At 21.4% G+C, this 19,617-nt stretch overlaps 7 protein-coding genes across 7 annotated transcripts; 3 read left to right on the top strand and 4 right to left on the bottom strand. All coding sequences in view use genetic code 6, as the record gives it.

Moving 5' to 3' along the window:
- Positions 1-172: 172 nt before the first annotated feature.
- Positions 173-568, bottom strand: TTHERM_000532839 (hypothetical protein; the record flags this gene model as incomplete). The annotated part of the gene is made up of 1 exon (XM_012800097.1): positions 173-568. One exon carries the CDS (start codon positions 566-568, stop codon positions 173-175), a length of 396 nt encoding a protein of 131 aa, XP_012655551.1.
- A 1,478-nt stretch (positions 569-2,046) lies between these two features.
- Positions 2,047-2,607, top strand: TTHERM_00532840 (ubiquitin-conjugating enzyme; the record flags this gene model as incomplete). Its single annotated transcript, XM_001024405.3, has 1 exon — positions 2,047-2,607. One exon carries the CDS (start codon positions 2,047-2,049, stop codon positions 2,605-2,607), a length of 561 nt encoding a protein of 186 aa, XP_001024405.1.
- Positions 2,608-5,375: 2,768 nt separating this feature from the next.
- Positions 5,376-7,019, top strand: TTHERM_00532850 (MFS transporter; the record flags this gene model as incomplete). The annotated part of the gene is made up of 1 exon (XM_001024406.2): positions 5,376-7,019. The coding sequence occupies one exon, from the start codon at positions 5,376-5,378 to the stop codon at positions 7,017-7,019; it is 1,644 nt and encodes a 547-aa protein (XP_001024406.2).
- Positions 7,020-8,365: 1,346 nt separating this feature from the next.
- Positions 8,366-9,640, bottom strand: TTHERM_00532860 (hypothetical protein; the record flags this gene model as incomplete). Its single annotated transcript, XM_001024407.1, has 1 exon — positions 8,366-9,640. One exon carries the CDS (start codon positions 9,638-9,640, stop codon positions 8,366-8,368), a length of 1,275 nt encoding a protein of 424 aa, XP_001024407.1.
- A 1,707-nt stretch (positions 9,641-11,347) lies between these two features.
- TTHERM_00532870 (hypothetical protein) lies at positions 11,348-12,245 on the top strand (the record flags this gene model as incomplete). The annotated part of the gene is made up of 2 exons (XM_001024408.1): positions 11,348-11,639; positions 11,707-12,245. 2 exons carry the CDS (start codon positions 11,348-11,350, stop codon positions 12,243-12,245), a joined length of 831 nt encoding a protein of 276 aa, XP_001024408.1.
- A 697-nt stretch (positions 12,246-12,942) lies between these two features.
- On the bottom strand, positions 12,943-15,376 carry TTHERM_00532880 (transmembrane protein, putative; the record flags this gene model as incomplete). The annotated part of the gene is made up of 2 exons (XM_001024409.2): positions 12,943-14,009; positions 14,089-15,376. The coding sequence occupies 2 exons, from the start codon at positions 15,374-15,376 to the stop codon at positions 12,943-12,945; spliced, it is 2,355 nt and encodes a 784-aa protein (XP_001024409.2).
- A 1,124-nt stretch (positions 15,377-16,500) lies between these two features.
- On the bottom strand, positions 16,501-18,946 carry TTHERM_000532889 (transmembrane protein, putative; the record flags this gene model as incomplete). The annotated part of the gene is made up of 2 exons (XM_012800098.1): positions 17,569-18,946; positions 16,501-17,510 (listed from the first exon to the last, which is right to left on the bottom strand). Exons 1-2 carry the CDS (start codon positions 18,818-18,820, stop codon positions 16,501-16,503), a joined length of 2,262 nt encoding a protein of 753 aa, XP_012655552.1. The 5' UTR covers positions 18,821-18,946.
- Between the last annotated feature and the right edge of the window lie 671 nt (positions 18,947-19,617).

Here is a 19,617-nt window from a genome sequence, read left to right on the forward strand (position 1 = left end):
AATGGAATAAGTAGCTAAATAAATATGCTAAAAAGTTGTTTTTTTTTATTAAAATAATAAGATCTTCAATCTTCTAAAAAGAACGAGCTGTTAGATTGCTAAGTTTACATATTTTAAGGTTTTTTGAGTTAAAATGTATTACATTTATTATTGTTATTTTAATATCTTGCTCTCAATTTAGGTTAATAATAGTATCTTTAAGTCTCAGATAACGAAAATTTGTTATTTTCATTTACTAAAGATTTCTCTTGCTGTTTTTAATTTTCGTATAACTCTATGACTTATTACTCAGTCTTTTTATTTAACAATATTTTTACCTTCTAGGATAATGTTAGATCTTTACTAAAGATATTTTCAGAGATAGTTCCAGCCAATGAGCTTTCTGTTTATAAATTATTACTTTAGCTACTAAAATTGAGAGCTTAATTTTAACTGATAGCTTTTCTTATTTATTCGTTACATTTTTAAACACTTTCTTATAATTTTTTTTATGTTTGTGCTTTCTAAATTTATGAATTTTTTATAAGTGAAAGAATGGTTTAGTTATCGAATAAGTTTTCTTTTTCATAAAAACCTTAATTTAATAAGCTAGCCGTACTCAAGCTCTTAATCCTTTTCTATTTTTGAGCCTATAAATCTTTATTACTATTCTCAACTACTTGCTATTTATATATTTATTCATTTATTTTTTTATGTGATTAATTATCTTCTTTTAAAAATCTATTCGTATGTTCTAACTTTTCATTTGATTATTCTTCAATATATTTTTCTGATTCTACTTCTGTCTAAAGCTTTTTTGAAATTTTTTTCTAGGTAATTTTTTGTTCAGGATTAAGTAAATTAGACTTTTAAACATTTTGATACAGATTAATGTCTTAATATTAAAGCTAATCTTATCTTAAGCTTAAAAATTTTACTCTTGAAGATGATTAAATTTCAGTATCACTTTACTTCTACTATTCAATTATCAATTGGGATTAAGGCTTACTCTTATTTTATTAGCAGAATTAAATTTAACTCTAATGTCTTTATTTTGGTGACGGATCTTGGTATAGCTTAAATAAATTTAAATCCTAGCTATATTTAATACAGTCGTTTTTTCCATTCTAATAAGCTAAACTCTGCTTTTTTAAGATTTGAAGGCTCTATTTTTTGTGTTTTAATTACTAGTTTAATGATGTAATCCTTCCTTAAAGACCATTAATATAATCTTTAATATCCATAGACTATGAGTTATAAATCTCAGTGTTTTACTACCCTATATATGGTAGTCTTTATTTTAAAGAGCTGTTATTTTATCTATTTGGAGGAGTTTTTAATTGTTATTCAACTTATTTTGTTTTAATTTTTTAAGTTTCCATTCTATTTTGTTAAATAATTTTTCAGACAGTTGTGATTAAAAAATTGAATTTGTTATAATGATTGAATGAATGAATAAAGAAGGGTTTAATTTAATATTGTAGTTATTTTTATTTAAGACAGCTTGATTTATTTCTATTAAAAATTTAATTGTTGTTCTAAATTATAAAAAGAATTAAAAATTTATTTTATGGCTCTAAACACCCATCATAATTTATAATTAAAATGTTTAATATTAATTAAATACTTTTAAGGAAGATAAAAATTATTTTGTAATTAATTATACTTAAGAACTCTCTCAAGAAATTTAATTAAATGTTTGTTTAGCTACTTTCTGATAAAATAATATATAATAAATAAGAAATTTGATAAATCATTAAATACTATTCAATTAAATATTTGATTTCATTTGGTAAGGAAGAGAAGAAAGAGAATAGACCTTTCATTTTCTGATGGCACAGATCTATTGATAAATATTAAAAATTAAAGGAAGCAAATTAATTTTAGATAATTAAAGAAATAGGCTTAGATATGATTTTAACGCGAAAAAATAAATAGCAAACACAATAAGTAAGAAAGTATCAAAAATTAAAACTTTAAAAAAAGACACTGTTTGTTTGTTTCTCAAAAAGAATAAATAATTTACAAAAATTAATTAAATAATAAAAAAAGTTTAGAAAAAAGGAAATGCTACAAGTTAAAAAGAAGAAAGAGGAAGAAAACAAGAGAATAGCTGAAGGTTAACCTATTGCTTAGAATGTCCAAAAGGTTACCCCTGGTTTATTACGTTTACAAAAGGATTTAGAAGATTTAGATAAGGATCTTCCCAACAACGCCAAGTTAGTTTGGCCTGATAAGTAAGTTTTAACAAAGATGGAATTGACCGTCTGGCCAGATGCAAGTACTTATTGGGGTGGTGCAAAATATTTGTTCACAGTTGAAGTTGGTGCAGACTATCCTCATCAACCTCCCAAAGTTCACTGCCACACCAAGATTTATCACCCTAATATTGATTTGTAAGGAAATGTCTGCTTGAACATTTTGAGAGCAGATTGGAAGCCTGTCTTAAATTTATATAATATCATTTCTGGTGTTCTTTTCCTTTTCATTGAGCCTAATCCTAATGATCCCTTGAATAAGCAAGCTGCCTCTCAAATGATTAATGACATTAAAGCATTTGAAGCTGATGTTAAAAAATCTCTTAGAGGTGGATAAGTAGGCGGAGAATATTTCCCTAAGCTTATTTGATAAAATAATTTAAATATAATTAATATATCTTTATGTAGTTATATGTAAATAATGTATTAAATCTTTAGATATACGTTCTGCATTTCACAATCTATCATTTTATATGAGCATCGTAGCATTTCCAAAGTTATATTTATTTAGAATTTTAAAAAATCTTATCATGTTATTCAAGCTCTTTTCTAAAAATAATTATTAATGAATAGAATGATAAATAGAATCAAAAATCATAAACGTAAATGGTTTTTTCAATCCAGCCAAATAATATAAAATAAGTAATGATGTAAAGATCATAATCTTATTTAATCATTTACTTCTTTTGTGCTTTTAACATATCGCAATGTAAATTAACATCCTATTTGTATACTTTTAAAATCATAAAGTATATATCAAAATAGACTCAAAATAGTGATCGAGAGAGTATTTTGATAAATTCTTTAAGACAATACGTTTATTAGAAATTATTTAAGTAAATTTTTCAAAAAAAAAATCATTAGTAGTATTAATAGTAAGGAATTTATTTAATCTTTTATGAAGATATCAAAATATATGCTATTTATCCATGTTTGTTAACAATGAAAGAGACAATTAAATACTTAATTATTTATTAATAAAAAGAATCTATCTATTTGAATATTTTAATTGATCAAAATACTTTAAATTTATCACAAATCATATTTAAATATCTCAAAAGTTTATAGCCACTTTTATTACATAAATTTAATATTTAAAGTTTTTATAAAATATTTCAAAGATAAAATATTTCACATATTTATTTTAACAAATTTATTTCTTTAAGTGAAAGTAGAAATAATTTAATAATTTTAAATAAATAAATAAATATTTTTGATTTTTAAAAAAATTAAAATATTAATTTTTGATAATTCCACACAATAGTTAAATTTTTATCATGTATCACACACTAATTAAATTTTTATCATATTTGACCTTTATAAATGCTAAATTTCTAAAAATAAAGATCTTTTAAATGTGATTTTGTTTAAGTTTAATTTATTAAAATTTATTTATTGTATGCCTTTTTAAAATTTAATTAAATCATAATTAGAAATGAAGAATAACTCTCTTAAAATTTGAAATAAACAAATTAACTTAAAATACTTTTGAAATTTCAATTATTATTAAAAAATAAAATTTAACTTATAAAATCCTATCACAATTAAAGCAAATTATAATTTTTCCAGATTAAAAATGTAAATCACTCCTTTTCAATTTAGATAATTCGCTTGTTCTATTTTTATGAATAATTTTTTTTAATGATTGGCTCATTACTGTTCTAATTAATTGAGTTTTTTTATTAACAATTAAATGGTGCTAACTAAATGATCTTAAACTGTTTACTTATTTTTATTCATAAATTTATTGTTAACAACTCTATATTCTTAATGCTATAGTTTTAGTCAGTTTAATAATTATATATTTTTATTTTATTTTCACATAAATAAAATAATAGATTTTCCAATTAATTCAATAATTAATTATACTTTTTTAACTTAAAATCATTATTTTCTAGCTCTCACAAAAGTAAGTTATCATTAATCTTTGAGAATTATTTTCTCTGATAATCTAAAGAGATAAGTTAAGAGACAGAAATACAATTATTATTTTTATTCAATAAGATTGAATCACTTTTAAAATAGATTATGTTTACAAATATTTTCATTTTTAAGTGAGAGATGTACAATAAATTTAAATTTTAAAATTAATTAGAATAAAAACTTGATTTGGAATTAGCACAACTTTGGTTTATTAAAATAAATACTTTATATGACTTCAATTTTGTGTTAATAAATATTTATAAAACGAAAATTGAAAATTGAGCCCACCAAGCCTAATGTATCATTAAAAATTTTGAATCCATTCAATAATTTAAATAATACTTAACTTTATTTCATAAAATTTAGATTAGCAATAAACCATAAATTGATAGTAAGATATAATCCGTAATTTCTGCAATATGATAAAATAATAATGATACTATGAAAAATCTATTATCTTTATATAAAGTCCATTTGAGTTGGTCAAAATTAAAAAAAAGATGTTATGAAAACTATTAAATAAGGTAAATATATTTTTAAATTTTATTATTGCTTACTTATAATAAATAACATATAACTTTTTAAAGTATACCAAAAATGATTTTAATGTTTAACTGAAAAAAAAAATGCTGAATTTGAGATGAATGAATTCTTAATACTTTATTTTTAATAATTTCCTAATGTCCCCCTTTTTCTTCTGAAAATATATTAAATTACTTATAATGTTCATTTTCAATTATAAATAATGACTAACAAACTAACTATGTGTTTAGTTTCAATTAATTTGTAAATTTAAGGTAATTAAATTACAAATTAATAGTTTTAAAACCCTCACCATTTTTAATTGAATTCTTTTGTAATCTTTATAATAAAAACATTTTTTTATCTCTTTAAAGCAAATCAAAATGAAAATAAACAAATATTCTAAATTTAATTTTTTTAATTTTCCAAAAATGCTGCTAGTTATTTCACCACAAGGTTTTGAAATATAGCTAAATAAAAATTAGAGTGGATATTTCTCTGTAAATTACACAATCTGAATAACTATTTTGTTTAGATGACGTAAGCCTTGCTTAAGAGTTAAGTAAAAATAATAATAAAGTTAGAAAAATGAAATTAGAATATAGTTAAGTCGATATTTGTGAAATTGGAGATTAGTATTTTTATATCTAAATAATAAATATTTATAATAATGTTCTAACCAATTACAAAAAAATGCAAAAATTAAATAATGAAAACTCTGATAAAGAAATATACAAGATAACAGTTTACCTTAGAGGTGTAGTTGTAAGTTTAGGATGTTTATACTATGGGTTTAATAACAGTAGTTTGAACATTACACAATAACATATTTCTTACTTAAATGGATGGACTGATAAATCTGAAATATCGCTTTATATAGGATTAATTACTTCTTCATTATCGTTAGGGTGCTTAATAGGTTCCCTTCTTACTTCTTAATTTCTCATAGCTACAAATTATAACTTTAGACTCTGTCTTATGCTGACTGATGTACTGGGGATAGTTGGAATTATTGAATAAATTATTGACCATAGCTTTGGCCATTTCTTGTTGGGAAGGCTTCTTGCTGGATTAGCTTGTGGATTAAACACAACTATTATACCTATATACCTCAAAGAATTTACACCTATGGCTCTAAGAGGTAAAACAGGTACATTTGTTTAAATATTTGCTTAATTAGGATCATTTTTATGTGTATGTCTTGGCATAATTTAACCTATTTATTCTCTAGATACTACAGTAGAAGATAAATAGTAATTTATTCAAGAGCTTATAAGTTAATAAAGCTTCTTTGAAAGAGAAATTGCATGGAGATTAACTCTAGGAGTTCCAATACTTATGTGTTTGATAAGAATTTTTTGTTTATATTCTGTTTATAATCAGCCTACACCAATTTAAATGGCACAAAGAAATTAGCTAAGAGCTCTTAAATTATATTTATCTGATATCTATTATCCTAATAGAGCCTAGGCATGCTATTAAGCATATATAAGCCATGTAAAAGAAAGTATCAGAGAGGTTTCAGAGCATAGCGAGATTTATTAATAAGATAATTTAAAGCAAAGTGATTTATTTTAAAGCCAAGGAAAAAATAAAAATGAATCAATGATTCATTAAAATATGAAAGGTGAAGTAGATTTTATCAGAACAACCTCGTTAAACAGATCTTTACTGGCAAGTGATGATCTAGTCTAAACAGAGATTTATAACTCATTTAGTCAAAAAAAATCTCGTAAAATGTAAAGAAGTAAGGTTAGAAGATTTATGTTAGGCTTAATAGTATAAACAGCATCTAGAGTAAGTGGCTTATCTGCTCTTACTTTTTATTCTAGTTTAATTTTCTCTGAATAAATTAAAAACCAAAGTCTGAATTATATCCTAATTGTCATATTAGGTTTATCAGGTTTTATCTTCACATATCTTTCATTTTTTTTTATAGAAAGGGCAGGAAGAAAACCGCTTATCCTTCTTAGTACAATATTGTTGATGATATCTTAATTAGGAATAGCCATATTTTCTATGCTAAATATGTTTATTTTTTCTTTTATATCGATCATGTTTTTTTTATTTGCTTTTGGTATAGGCTAAGGGGGAGTAACATGGCCATACACGATTGAACTTGTAAACTAAGAGCATGTGAGTTACTGTTCTGCTATGAGATGGACTTGGGTCTTAATTATTGGGGTTACATTCCCTTTCACAAACTAACTTTTAGGATTATCAGGAACTTTTTTCACTTATCTTGGAGCAACCTTCCTTTGTTTTTTATACTTTCTAAAAGAGTTAAAAGAAACAAAAGGATTAACAAAGGAGTAAGTAGAGAGCATGTATTATTGAATTAATACATATTTTATAATATTAAAAAACTCTCATTTTTAAAATAAAATATATATTTAATAACAATAATGTAAGTAAATAAGATTTTAATAAGTCAAAGTATTATTTTTTACAAACAATTTAAATTTAACAAAATTTATTTTTATTCTAATAATTTTTGAATAAAGAAAATATTTATTTAAAGATTTCTAAATAATTTATTAAAGGTTTAAAATATTAATCCATTTCAATATAATTCATAATTTCATTAAAAATTTTTATCCTAATAAGGAAAGAAATTAATTTTAGTTAAAGTAGCTAATTTAATAATATTTATAATTTCGTATAATTAATCACTTATCAAATAAGAAAATAGAAATGCAAAACAATTTTGATAAATTAAAATTAAATTATTAATTTTCATTATTAACTTTTGTTTAGAAAACTTAATTTCTATTTTCTATTTATTCAATAAAACATTTAATTTTTAAATCTTAAAATCAAACAAATACTTTTAAATTAAATTTTAGAATGCTATGAATATTAATAAAAAAAATTTATAATGAGATGTTTTGAAAACAAAATTATTGATTATTTATCTAAAATTAAAGTAATTAAGCATTATATTTAATTAGAAGATTGACTTTATACTAAATGGTTATCAGATAGTCTAGAATTTAGTCTTTGTTTATCTTTTTAAATAATAAAACAAAGGTATCAAGCTGTAATGCTTTGATCATAAATTATGAAATAAAAATTTTTATTTCAAATATCTTATTGATAATAAAAAGACAATACTTTCAATTTCTTTGTTAAATATAAAGAAGTTAATGGAGAAGTTATCTTTAAGATAAAGATATATTGTAAAAATATAATAAACAGCTATTTTTTTTAATGAAAATGTTACTTCATATAAAAGATAAATATGATATCTATTAATTTATTAAAAAATTTTTCATTCTATTCAAGCGTTAGAGATCAAATAAATAAAAAAGTATTAATTATCATTTACTGATTTACAGTAATTTTTAAATAAATTTGTTTGTTACTTGTTAATTTAAAATAAATGAACAATTTTGTAATAGAAAAATTTGAAAATGTTGTATTGAAATCAAAAAGAAAAGTTTCATAACAAATTTAAAATATTTAATTTATAAAGAATTTGAAGAAATTAGATAGACTACATTTTAATATTAGAATTCATTTTTAGTTTTTATAAATTATAAATTCACTATTATAATAGAAATATTATTTATTTATTTAAGTTAATTTAGGCATTTTTTATTGAAGTAAATTTGTGTAAATATGATGGATGGTAACTAAAATTAATTAAATGCTACTAGAGTCAAAACAAAATTAAGATTTCATCATAAAAACAATAATAAGACTATGAGTTAAATTAATGGAAGTGTCAATAAGAAAGGTTTGGAATAAGAGTATGGATTTTATGAGTTAGAGTTTGAAGTTTTGCTATTAGATTTTGAAATATGCAAAGAAAACTATTATGAGATGATCTAACCCTTCTGAGTTAATTATCTAAGGAGTCCTGAAGGAGTGGTTTAAATAAACATTTCCACTTATATTTATGCACTTATTGAAGGCTCTACCAACTAGATCATAATGTGAAGAGAATTGTCAGTATTGTTCCATTAAGTTTAACTTTTGTCTACTAAAGACGAATAGTCAAATATCTAACCTTAATCATTCAAAAAGAATATCTTATTAAATGATAGCTACTTTTTATATGTTGAATCTTTAAACCAAATTCTTAAATATAAATAGTCTCCAATTATATAAATTTTATCATTCACCAATGTAGTCCAATCTGATTAATACTCATTACCAGTTACATCTAAATCAGGTATAATTATACAATTCATTCCAGGTTAGCATCCTTATGTTGATTTTGTATCCACATTAGAATTAAAAAACTGTACTTAATCCCTATTAGTAAATATATATGTAATCCAGCGATGAGATCTAAAAATAGTGTGTTCAGATCCTATCAATACTCTAAACCACATCTATTATACTATTTAAGAATTATCATCGCTTATTTGCTAAACATGAGCAAGCGTGTAGATATCATTAAGAGGAATTTAAATATTTTAATCTCCTTGCTAACCTCCAATAAGCTAACTAACATATGATTATTCGTTATTAAGTACAGGTATCAGCATTGTATAGTTAGAATCTTCGTCAGACCCATTTAAATTACTAGGACTGTATTAAATATAGGTATATAAATAAGATCTACAATTATAAGAATTGAATTAAGAGTGTTCAGAGTCTATTTTTATTTAAAAAACAACATAATTTTGTTAAGAATCATTAGCAGGATTTTCTTAAGTTAAATAAAAGCTATTAACAATTATATCAAAGTTAGCAACATTAAGATTTATTTCTTATTCGCATTAATCACTTGCTTAATCTACTGCCATCGGTTTACAAACAATAGGATCAAGTTCAGTTGCATAGTAATTATTTTAACAAATGCATGCAGTTTAATAACTGTTAACTATTTCATTATCACCGCTACATGATAGACAAACGTTTTAGCTATCACATGTAGCGCAATCGTTAAAACATGTATCAGCCAAAGAAAGAGCAAAAGAAAAAATGAGCAAAACAATTTACCTCATTTGTATATTTATTGTTTTATTTAATTAGTAATCTTTTTGATCAAAGAATTGTTTCTATTTAAAAAATAAATTTGAAAACTGATTATATTAAATCAAAATAGAAAATCTGAAATAACTGAATATTACTTTATTTGATTTTGAGGAAATCTGAATAAACTTTAAAAGCTATAATTAACAATTAATAATCTTTGAAAATTGTATTCTGAATACACCAATAGAATTTACTGACTACCCATAGATAATTCATACTCTGAAAAATTTATGTTTTATTCTTCATAAAAAAAATAAAAAAACATAATAAATTTATTTAAAGCTATTTTACTTCATTCTAATTTCAATATAGAGTTCTTTTATTGTGCTCATTAAAAACAACATTTTTTTATTTTATGTTAAATTATATTTTTACTAACTTAAGAAATCTACATCATTTTCTGAATATATAATTTTTATTTGCATAAAATCAATAAAAAAATAAATAATATATTTAGAAATTTATTAAATTATATTTTTGAAGTATTTAATAAAAGCACCATAATTTTATTCTAAAAAATAAATTTCTATTTTATTTAGACTGGGAAATATTTAATATTTATAATATTCAAAATGTATCTATAAATTTCATTAGAATTTAAATTAAACTAGCAAATCTAATTAATTATTGTTTGTCTGTTTATTTAATTATCAGCCATATAACTTATAGTATTCAAATAAAGAATATCTAAATATTCTTCGATATCTAATTTCCTTATATTTAAAATTATTTTTTTATTGAAGAATAATAAAATATTTGTCAACTTCATTTATAAAATATTTAGTTTTCATAAAATTAATCATAATGAGGGAAAATGTTGCAAAATTTATTTTGATATAGAAATATTTATATTATAGTTTTTATAAATATTGTTGTTTATTCTAAAGTTTTTTAAATTTTTATCCCACCATCCTGTGTAATGAACCTAATTTATTTATTGGTTTCTTATCTAATCTAATCTAACTAACTAATATATAATTTAAAATCTTGAAAATTATTATGGGATTTTCTTTTAAAGTAATAAATATTTTAATATTTTATTATCTCTATAAAAAAAGTCTGTAGTTTTGTAGATTTATTTATTTTATTGAAATATTTATTTAGCTATTTTTAAAATCATTCTTTAAATGAATTTAGTATCTTATCATATTTATAAATCGTTCATTAACTAACCTCAAAATATTCCTTATTTTATAAATTCAAAAAAAGTGTTTATTTATTTATAAGTTAAGTTAATATTAAAATAATGTCAAAGGGTTTGTTTGTGGTAATTGCAAATTGTTTAAAAAAATAGTAGCATAAATAAATTAATTTAAAATATGTTTAATTTTTGATTATGAATTAAAACTTGTATAAAATATTTAAATAAAGTAAAAAAAAAAGTGAAAAAATTAAATAAAAATAATATAAAATGTTTACTTAGAGTTTTTTTTATTTTTAAATTTTTTATAATAGATTAATCCATAATTAATTAGTGATATTGTTAATATTTCAGGATGGAAATGATAATTTATAATTTTTATTGGATATTAAATTTTAATCCAAAGAAAAGAATTTTCTATTAAAATTGATATCAAAAATAATTTGAGTATCTTAATAATTTGTAAAAGATTGCAAAATTTTAATTATTTTATTAAACTTTATTAATTAGAAGGGAGATAACTTAGTAAATACAAATGGAGAAAATTTTAGATTATTTAAAAAATAATAGAGTAGTATAAGGGGCTTTAGTTTTAGGTGGTGTTGCAGCATCTGCCTACTTAGTTTATTAAAGAGTTAACGAAAGCAAATAAGAAGAAAACGTATTAAGTTTAGATGAAAGAATAAATTAAATCATATAAAATGCCTAGATTTAATAATATATGCAATATTAGTTTTATGATCTATAAACATTAATGGATTTTACTGATTTATTTACTGAAATGGCTATCCCTGAGTTTAGAGAAATGGTTTTTAAATTTAGAGAAGGTACATATATTTTTCTTTTTAAATTTCATACAAAAATATGAATAATTTTTATTTAATCTTAAATTAGAAAGAAGAGAATTGATGCATATTGATAAGTAAAAGTACTATAAATCTATCGTTGATTATAATAATGAGATGTTAATGATAGTAGGAAAGTAATCTTAAAAACTGTTAAAATACGAAGGTTACAACGACGAGTACATGAGAGTAGCTATAAGTATTTTTATGAGGGAGCCTTAATACCAATAGAAAATTGTATATAGTCTTGCTAAAGTTAAATCATCTGTTGCTTCTTCTGATGTTACATTATCAGTTGAAGATGCTTAATCAATTATTGCCTTCTTTATCAAATATGTTTAATCATAACCTGAAATACTTGTGCATTTAGTTAAGTATATAGTCCAATAAAATTAAAATACGGGATAAGTTCACCCTGCTTTAAAAACAGCTTTATATGATTAGCTCTATCTAGAAAAAGGTTTTGAAGAAGAAGATTATTTAGTTGTAGGTTTAACTGATGAATTTTTGAATGACCCTATTACTCAAAAGATACAGAGATAATATTCTGAAACATTAACATAATTTATTTAATATCACTCAGAATGATTGACTTAATTCCTTTGTAATTTTATGTTCTCTTTAAAATTGGTAGCAAGTTTTTATTGTATAAATTTAAGAATTAATAAATAAAATTTACTCATTTATTACTTTAATAGTTTCAATGTAATCTTCTTAGAAAGAAAATCACTAAAAAGGTAGAATATAGATTGTATTTAAATATTTGAACTGTTCATAAATATGTTTAAATATTGTTTTAACTCTAAGGAAAAACATATTTTGAGAAATAGAAATACAATATTTCATCATATAAGAGATACGAGCTGAATGTCTGAAGGATGTATTTTTTTCAGAAAATTTAGTAAAAATAGGTTTAAATTAAAAAAGTAGACTTGAAATTTAAATTTATTTTTATTTTTTTTTTAGTAAAAATTCTAATTAAATAAAAACAACAATTATAAAATTATATTGAACTCATAAATTTTTGAAGCATTTAATTATAAATGGAAATTATGAATTCATGATCTTACTCTTAAATTGTCAAATAAAACCATAAATTAAAAAAATAGTTTTATCTTAATTTAAAATATAAATATTAAAAATTAAATAATTTAAATTTAACATTAATATAATCGTAAATTTGGAAATTTAGAAATAGTCTTTTTTTTATGAGAATGAATTTAAATTAAAATTAATTTGTTGGTGTCAATTTATGCAGTTCATATAAAACATATTTTAGTATTTATCAGTTTAATTTAATTATATTTAATTAGTGAGGGATTATATTTACATTATCAATATTTTTTATTTTTTAAATGACATTATTTTCTTCATTAAAACTTAATTGTATTTATTCGCTAGATTTTTGGATAAAATATTATGAATGAGTTATTGGAATGCTAAGTGTTTTTATTTGGCTTAGCTCACAATTTTACATTTAGTAGCTGTCAGCTTCATTTTATTCGAATTTGCTTGTTGATTAGTCAGCGTTATTTTAATATTAAAATATTTGTTTGACTTACTCGTTTCCGAAACATAAATCTTGTTTAAGCATATCAACTAGATCTTAATCAAGTATTTATATTAGTTTAAGATTAAACTTATTTTTATTGTTTCTCATTTTTTTTAGTGCTGATTGTGCTTATGATAGAAATTTGATCAGTTCAATTTAAAATCTGGTTTATTTAATGTTTTATTAGTTTTAAATAAAATCATATAAGTTATTAACCTTAAATTGGAAATCTATAGATTTATCTTATGAAAAAGCTGTTTCATCTTTGATGATTTTAGGTTTAGGGATGCATTTAAAAAGAGTTTATTGATTATCATCTAGGACTAATGTTTTAAGATTCTCAAGCTCTATTTATTTATTAATAATTTAGCAAATATCAGTATGCTGATTTATTTAGTTAATAGAATTTTCCAAAAATTGCATTCTAGAACTTTTCTAGCATGAAAAGTAATCTATATAACTATTTATATAATCTGATGTTTTTAATTTCGCATCTCTTAATAATTACCTAAAAAAATTTAAATTTGTTAATTAATAAAAAATTTTTTATATTTGATCAGCATATTAATTTTTAATGCTTTAATGCTTCATTTAATTGATATTTTTTTGTTAGAATTAATTCTCTTTATAATAATTGGTGAATTCATTGCTTCTATTTATCTTGTTATGATTTTATTATGGTGCTTGCTGCTGTTATTCAAAACTTTTTTCTTTCTAACCTTCATTTCCAAAAGTATTTAAAGACCCTTCTTAAGGTTAATTAATTTTCAATTCACATTAATTTTCTTTACTCGAGTGCCCTTTATTTTAAATTAATGTATAAATAAATATACTGACAAAAAATAAAAAGATATTTAGAAAAAGATATAAAAATCTTACTTTATTAATTTTCTGTTAAATTAAAAGTCACTGGATCTAAATGGAGAGTATTTGTTTTTTTTTAATTTTAATTATTTTTTAATTAATCTTAATTTTTTGGATATTTTTTGTTTTAACTTAATCTAGAAAACTCTTATTTTGGTTTACTCCTTTTCTTAAAATTGTTTACATCATTGTCATTTTTTATCTAAAAGATCTAATTGATTAATTTTTTTTCTAGCTACATTTTAGCATATGGATGAGAGAACAAGCATCCTATTGCAAAAAATACATTAAATATGCCACCTATTTAGGAGATGGCTTGAGGAAGTTTTTGATAAATTCTACGGTAGACATTTTCCTTGTTTTTATCCATGTATATCTCTATTTCATATATATTTTGATTAGATTCTTAATCTCTGGAAGCTTATAATAATCTGTCTTAGCTAAATACTAAATCTCTCTAATTAACATAATTTTCTCCATAAAAAAGGTTAGTATCGTCAGCTATATATGTGTTTACAAACATTAAATTAATTTATTGAACCATTTCATAATTAGTTCTCCAAAATTATGTCTGTCCGACTGACTAGAACGGATTACTATAATCTCTGATCTATATGATGCGATTGACATAATATATTTATAATTTAGTATTTTCTAACTATTTTTTCCTCTCATGCTATTATTAGCATTTTATTGATTAATTATTCAAATCAGAGCATTCTGTTAGATTAATTTTGAGCATAGTAAAACGATCTGCATCAAATTGTCCTTCAATAAATAGTTAAGAAGTGTCCTTAATACAATACATATTAGTATAATTTAAATTTAAAAAGTAATTTCTGCTATTAGGTTCTTAAAAGCTTTATTCAGTACAAGGAATCACTTAAAATTCTTGAGTTCCCACATCTTCTGTATATTTTTATGTTTAATTATTCCAAATCTTATTTCTATAATAAATTTAGCCATTCATACTGTAAAGGGTTTAATCGATAAAGGGATCTAGATTTTCGTTCAAAAGAGCAAAAGCAATAGAAAAATTTTGAGGATTTAAATCAAATCTTTATGGCTAAGTTACTGAGTTTTATTCAAATATGACTATTGGATCAGTTTTTTTAAGAATTATATTTAGTAAATTCATTGAGTAAACGAGCATCAAAATATAAACTACTACTGAAAACAATCCTCCTAATTTTGTTTGGTACTTTTCCCTTTTGTTAAATTTTATGTTTACGCCAACTCCAAATATGTCAATCTTCTATAAAAATGGTATATCAAGTTTCTCAGGATAGTCTACTTGACTCATTCTAATATTATAGCTATAATTACAATAAGATTTTTCAAAATTCTGTTGATATCTTTGTAAGTATTTTGATAACCAATTTATTTATAATCTAAGTTTTTTGCTCCGCTTTTTTTAAACAATTTTTTACTTATCAATTTAGAGTCTAAATATATTGCTAAATGGAATATTTGGAAAAATTGTCTTAAATTTATAATATTAATTTAATTACCAAATTTCGGTAGTATTTTCCAAAATACCATAAAGAAATTTACCCCACAACAATTAAAATATTTATCATAGGAAAATTAATCTAAAGGATGTTTATCAAAAATCTTAAAATTAGTGGATTTTAATAGCTTATTTACAAACGTATTTTTAATTTAAATATAAGAATTCAAATAGGGATTGTTATAAATATCCTTTTCCCAACTTAATTTTGGTTTTTAGTAATTGTAAAAGATTCAAAGAATTTATTTACTTCATGTATTTTGTACCTTTGTTACAGATATATAAATATTTTGACGTAAACCTCTAGACTATACCACTACAAGAGTTTTATTCACATGTAGGAGTCTAAATTCTAAATTCTTCTAATTTTGGGTTTAATACTAGTAATAATTGTAACAACTCAAACTGATATAGTAAGTTAACAAAAAATATAATGTATGAATTATATTAAATTAAGACATTGTTTATTATAAATTTATTCTTTTTTTTCTTTACTATTTTAGTTTTAGCTGCAATTTTATTATAAAAAGTAAATAGAAAATTAAAAATTATAAAAGCGCGAGTGTTAAAACCTTAAAATTAATAAAAAATGTATCCTATAAAATATTTTTATATTTATTGCTTTTTATTTTTTTTGAATGAAATATTTGATTAATATGTTGATTTATTAAGATAGAAAAAATTTTAATTTAAATAATATTGTTGGAAATAAAATCTTATTTAAATAATAATTCACGAGTGATAAATAGATTAAAATTAAATTTTGGTATTATAAATCATTAACATAGAGGCTAGTTTTTAAATAGAATTTATAAATTAATAGAATTTATTTGTTTACTTTAACAATATATTTTTAATTTTGTTTATTTATTTTATATAATTCAGAATATTTTTAAACTTTTATCATTATTATTTGTTCAATCTAATTATTCATCTGATTTAAAATGTAATTTTTTTTCATTAAATTTAGAAGAAATTAAATGAGGAATTATAGGAGTATCTTTTGATTAATACACTTATTATGGAGATATATTAAAGCTTTCAATAATTATACTTTCGCTTATCTATGAAGAAGATATTTTATTATTAAAAGATAGTAAATTGCTATTTTTTTTAATTTAAGTATTTTAGCTAAAGTTTGTGTTTGCTATTTTAAAAATACTTTCATTTTTTGAGATTGATTACTCTATTTTTTCTTCTGAGTAAATTTATTCTTTAATATTTTATTATTAATGATCTAAATTAATCATCTACAAAATCTTTTGATTAGGATTATTTTTATATTCCTTTTTTAAAATAATATTTTTTTTACCAATATTAGTATCATATTTCTATGTTTATTTCAACTGGCTTTACAAAGCAGATTTATGTAAAAATTCATTTTCATTATCTTCTATCATATTTAGAGCAAACAATGAAATCGAAGGATCCATTTTTATTACATGTTCACTGACAATAGGTTAGGGAATTTAATTAAAAGCTGAGATCTAATCATAATTAAGTAAAATAAATTTAATTCTCTAAAGCTCAATTTATTTATTTATTATTGTGCAAACATCTGTAAATTAATTTATTTTGCTCACACAAAAATTAAATTCAACATATTTGCAAATATTAAAAAAGACTGTATAACTTTTTAGATAATTCTATATTCCTTTAATAAACATTGATGAAATTTTTAAAAAAAAGCTTTTATTTTAAATTTCTAAATCATTTTTTTATATATTTTCAATTATAAATTCATCATTTTCTTTAATTACTTTATCTGCTGAAGCTGCATCAATTTACTTACCCTTACCTTTGGTACTTTCTTTAAATTGAGGTTTTTAATTAAAACTTTACTAAAAAATTAACTAGGTATCGTTATTATTGAATGTATTCATATTATGAGATTTTTCTAATTTAAATGATTATGTCTCAAAAAATCCTTTTAGTTAAAAGATTTTAAATAAATAAATAATTTATTATTCTTTCAATTAAAATACCTTTTGTCTACTGTTAAATACTCTCATTTTACTTTTTTAATATATTATTTTACAGTTCAATTTTGTGATCTAATTTTTTGGAAGAGTCATTTTTTAGTTATAATTTCTTATTTTAAACTAAATTAGAATTATCTCCCAATTTTTTCTTTGTCTTGCTTGCTTATCCTTCACTAAAATTGAAAGAATGTTTTATAATTTTTTTCTATAATTAATATTTGGCATATGGCTTTGTAAATAAGCATCCTAAAGCAAAAATTACATTAAATATACCACCTATTTAGGATACAGCTTAAGGAAATTTTATATAAGTTCTTTTGTAAATATTCTAACTGTTTTTTTCCATATATATTTCTATCTAATAAAAAGGTGCATCTTGGCTAGCTTGTCTTGATCCAAGAAGAATTCTTTCACTACTAAAAGCTAAATCGTTTTCAGTTTCTAAATCTTCTGAATAAAAAAGTCCCATATCATCTTATACAAATTAATTAATAAACATCAAATTTACTTATTAAACCATATTGTAATTAGTCTTCCAAAATTAAGTTTATCCTACCCTTTTGAAAGGTTTCTTTAAGTTCGTTATTTAAACTACACTATTTGTGTAATAGACTTAAAGGTCTGTGTTAGATAAAATATTTTATCTGGTTGTTGGATCTTTGCAATTCGTACTAATACATTCATTAATATTTATTCTTACCATGTTAAATCTATCAGCATCAAATTAACCTTCTAAAAACATCCCACTCTAACCAGGCTTAATGCAATACATTTTTGAAAAGTCTAACTGCATAAAATACGACCTACTTTCTGGCTCTTAAAAATCATTTTCTGTGCATCTTTCCATGACTAAATCTATAGTTCCACTTTCAACATAAGAGGTGCCATCTTAATTTTTGATATTATTTTTGTAAAAAACCTAAGCACTTATTGTAAAAATTGATTCATCGTAAATAGGAAGCAATGTCTATTCATCTAAAAGAGTTACTGCTAAAGAAAAATTACTTGCATCTATATCATGGCGATATGGCTAGCTAATCTATTGTTACTAAAATAGCAAATTAGGGTTTTATTTATAAAGAACTTGCTAAAATAAATTAGCAGAGAATATAATCATAACTAAAATAAGCATAATTGTAAATATTCCTCCAATTCTGGTTTTATAAAGATCTTAACTGTTTATTTTCATATTTACTCCTACTCCAAACATATCTAATAATTATAAAAATGATGCTTTCTTTATTTTTTATTTCATTTTTTATCTTAAAAGTCTTTCGAATATTAATCTAAAATCAGCTATTTTTTTTGTTAATAGATATAATGCTATGAAATAAGCTACGAAATTGATTAAATTGTTTTTAAAGCTGTTTGATTCATTCAATTATTTTTTTGATAAAGCAATAATTAAATTGTAAATACTCTTAAATATTTTGTTTTCTAATCATAATTTTAAATCAAAATAATAAGTACAATTTTAATCAAAAGTATATTGCTTACTCTGAATTTCAATTTGGAATAATTAACATTTACTTCTTGAAAATATTCATTTTGCAATCTATTCGTATATTTTCATAAGAATAGTATTCAACATTTTAAAAAATAAAAAATTTGAAATTATTTTATTGTTTTTTATCAAAATGTATTTTTTTACTAGCAAGCAATTTATTTAATAATAATTTAAACAAAATGTTACTAAAATTTGAATTTAGTTATTTAGTTATTGAAAAAAAAAACTGAAAAATAAATCTTAAATAATTTTTTTAAATAAAAAATCAGTTAAATTATCTTAGACTATTTTTAATCTAAGATAAAAATATTGAATTTAGAACTTGTAGCTCTATTTTATAATAAAATCTCAAATATATTAAAATTTAGCAAATGGATTTCTAAATTCATCTAAAAAATAGCTTAAAAATAAATATTTAAATATTTAAAAAATAAATATATGAATACTTACTTTTTTAACATATTTTTTTATTCAAATTCATAGAAAAAATTTATCAAAATAAAAAAACAGCTTAAAGTACTAATGGTTAGCAGATTTAAATAAAT

The sequence above is a fragment of the Tetrahymena thermophila genome (genome assembly GCF_000189635.1).
Source record: "Tetrahymena thermophila SB210 genomic scaffold scf_8254385, whole genome shotgun sequence".
Taxonomy (NCBI): Eukaryota; Ciliophora; class Oligohymenophorea; order Hymenostomatida; family Tetrahymenidae; genus Tetrahymena; species Tetrahymena thermophila.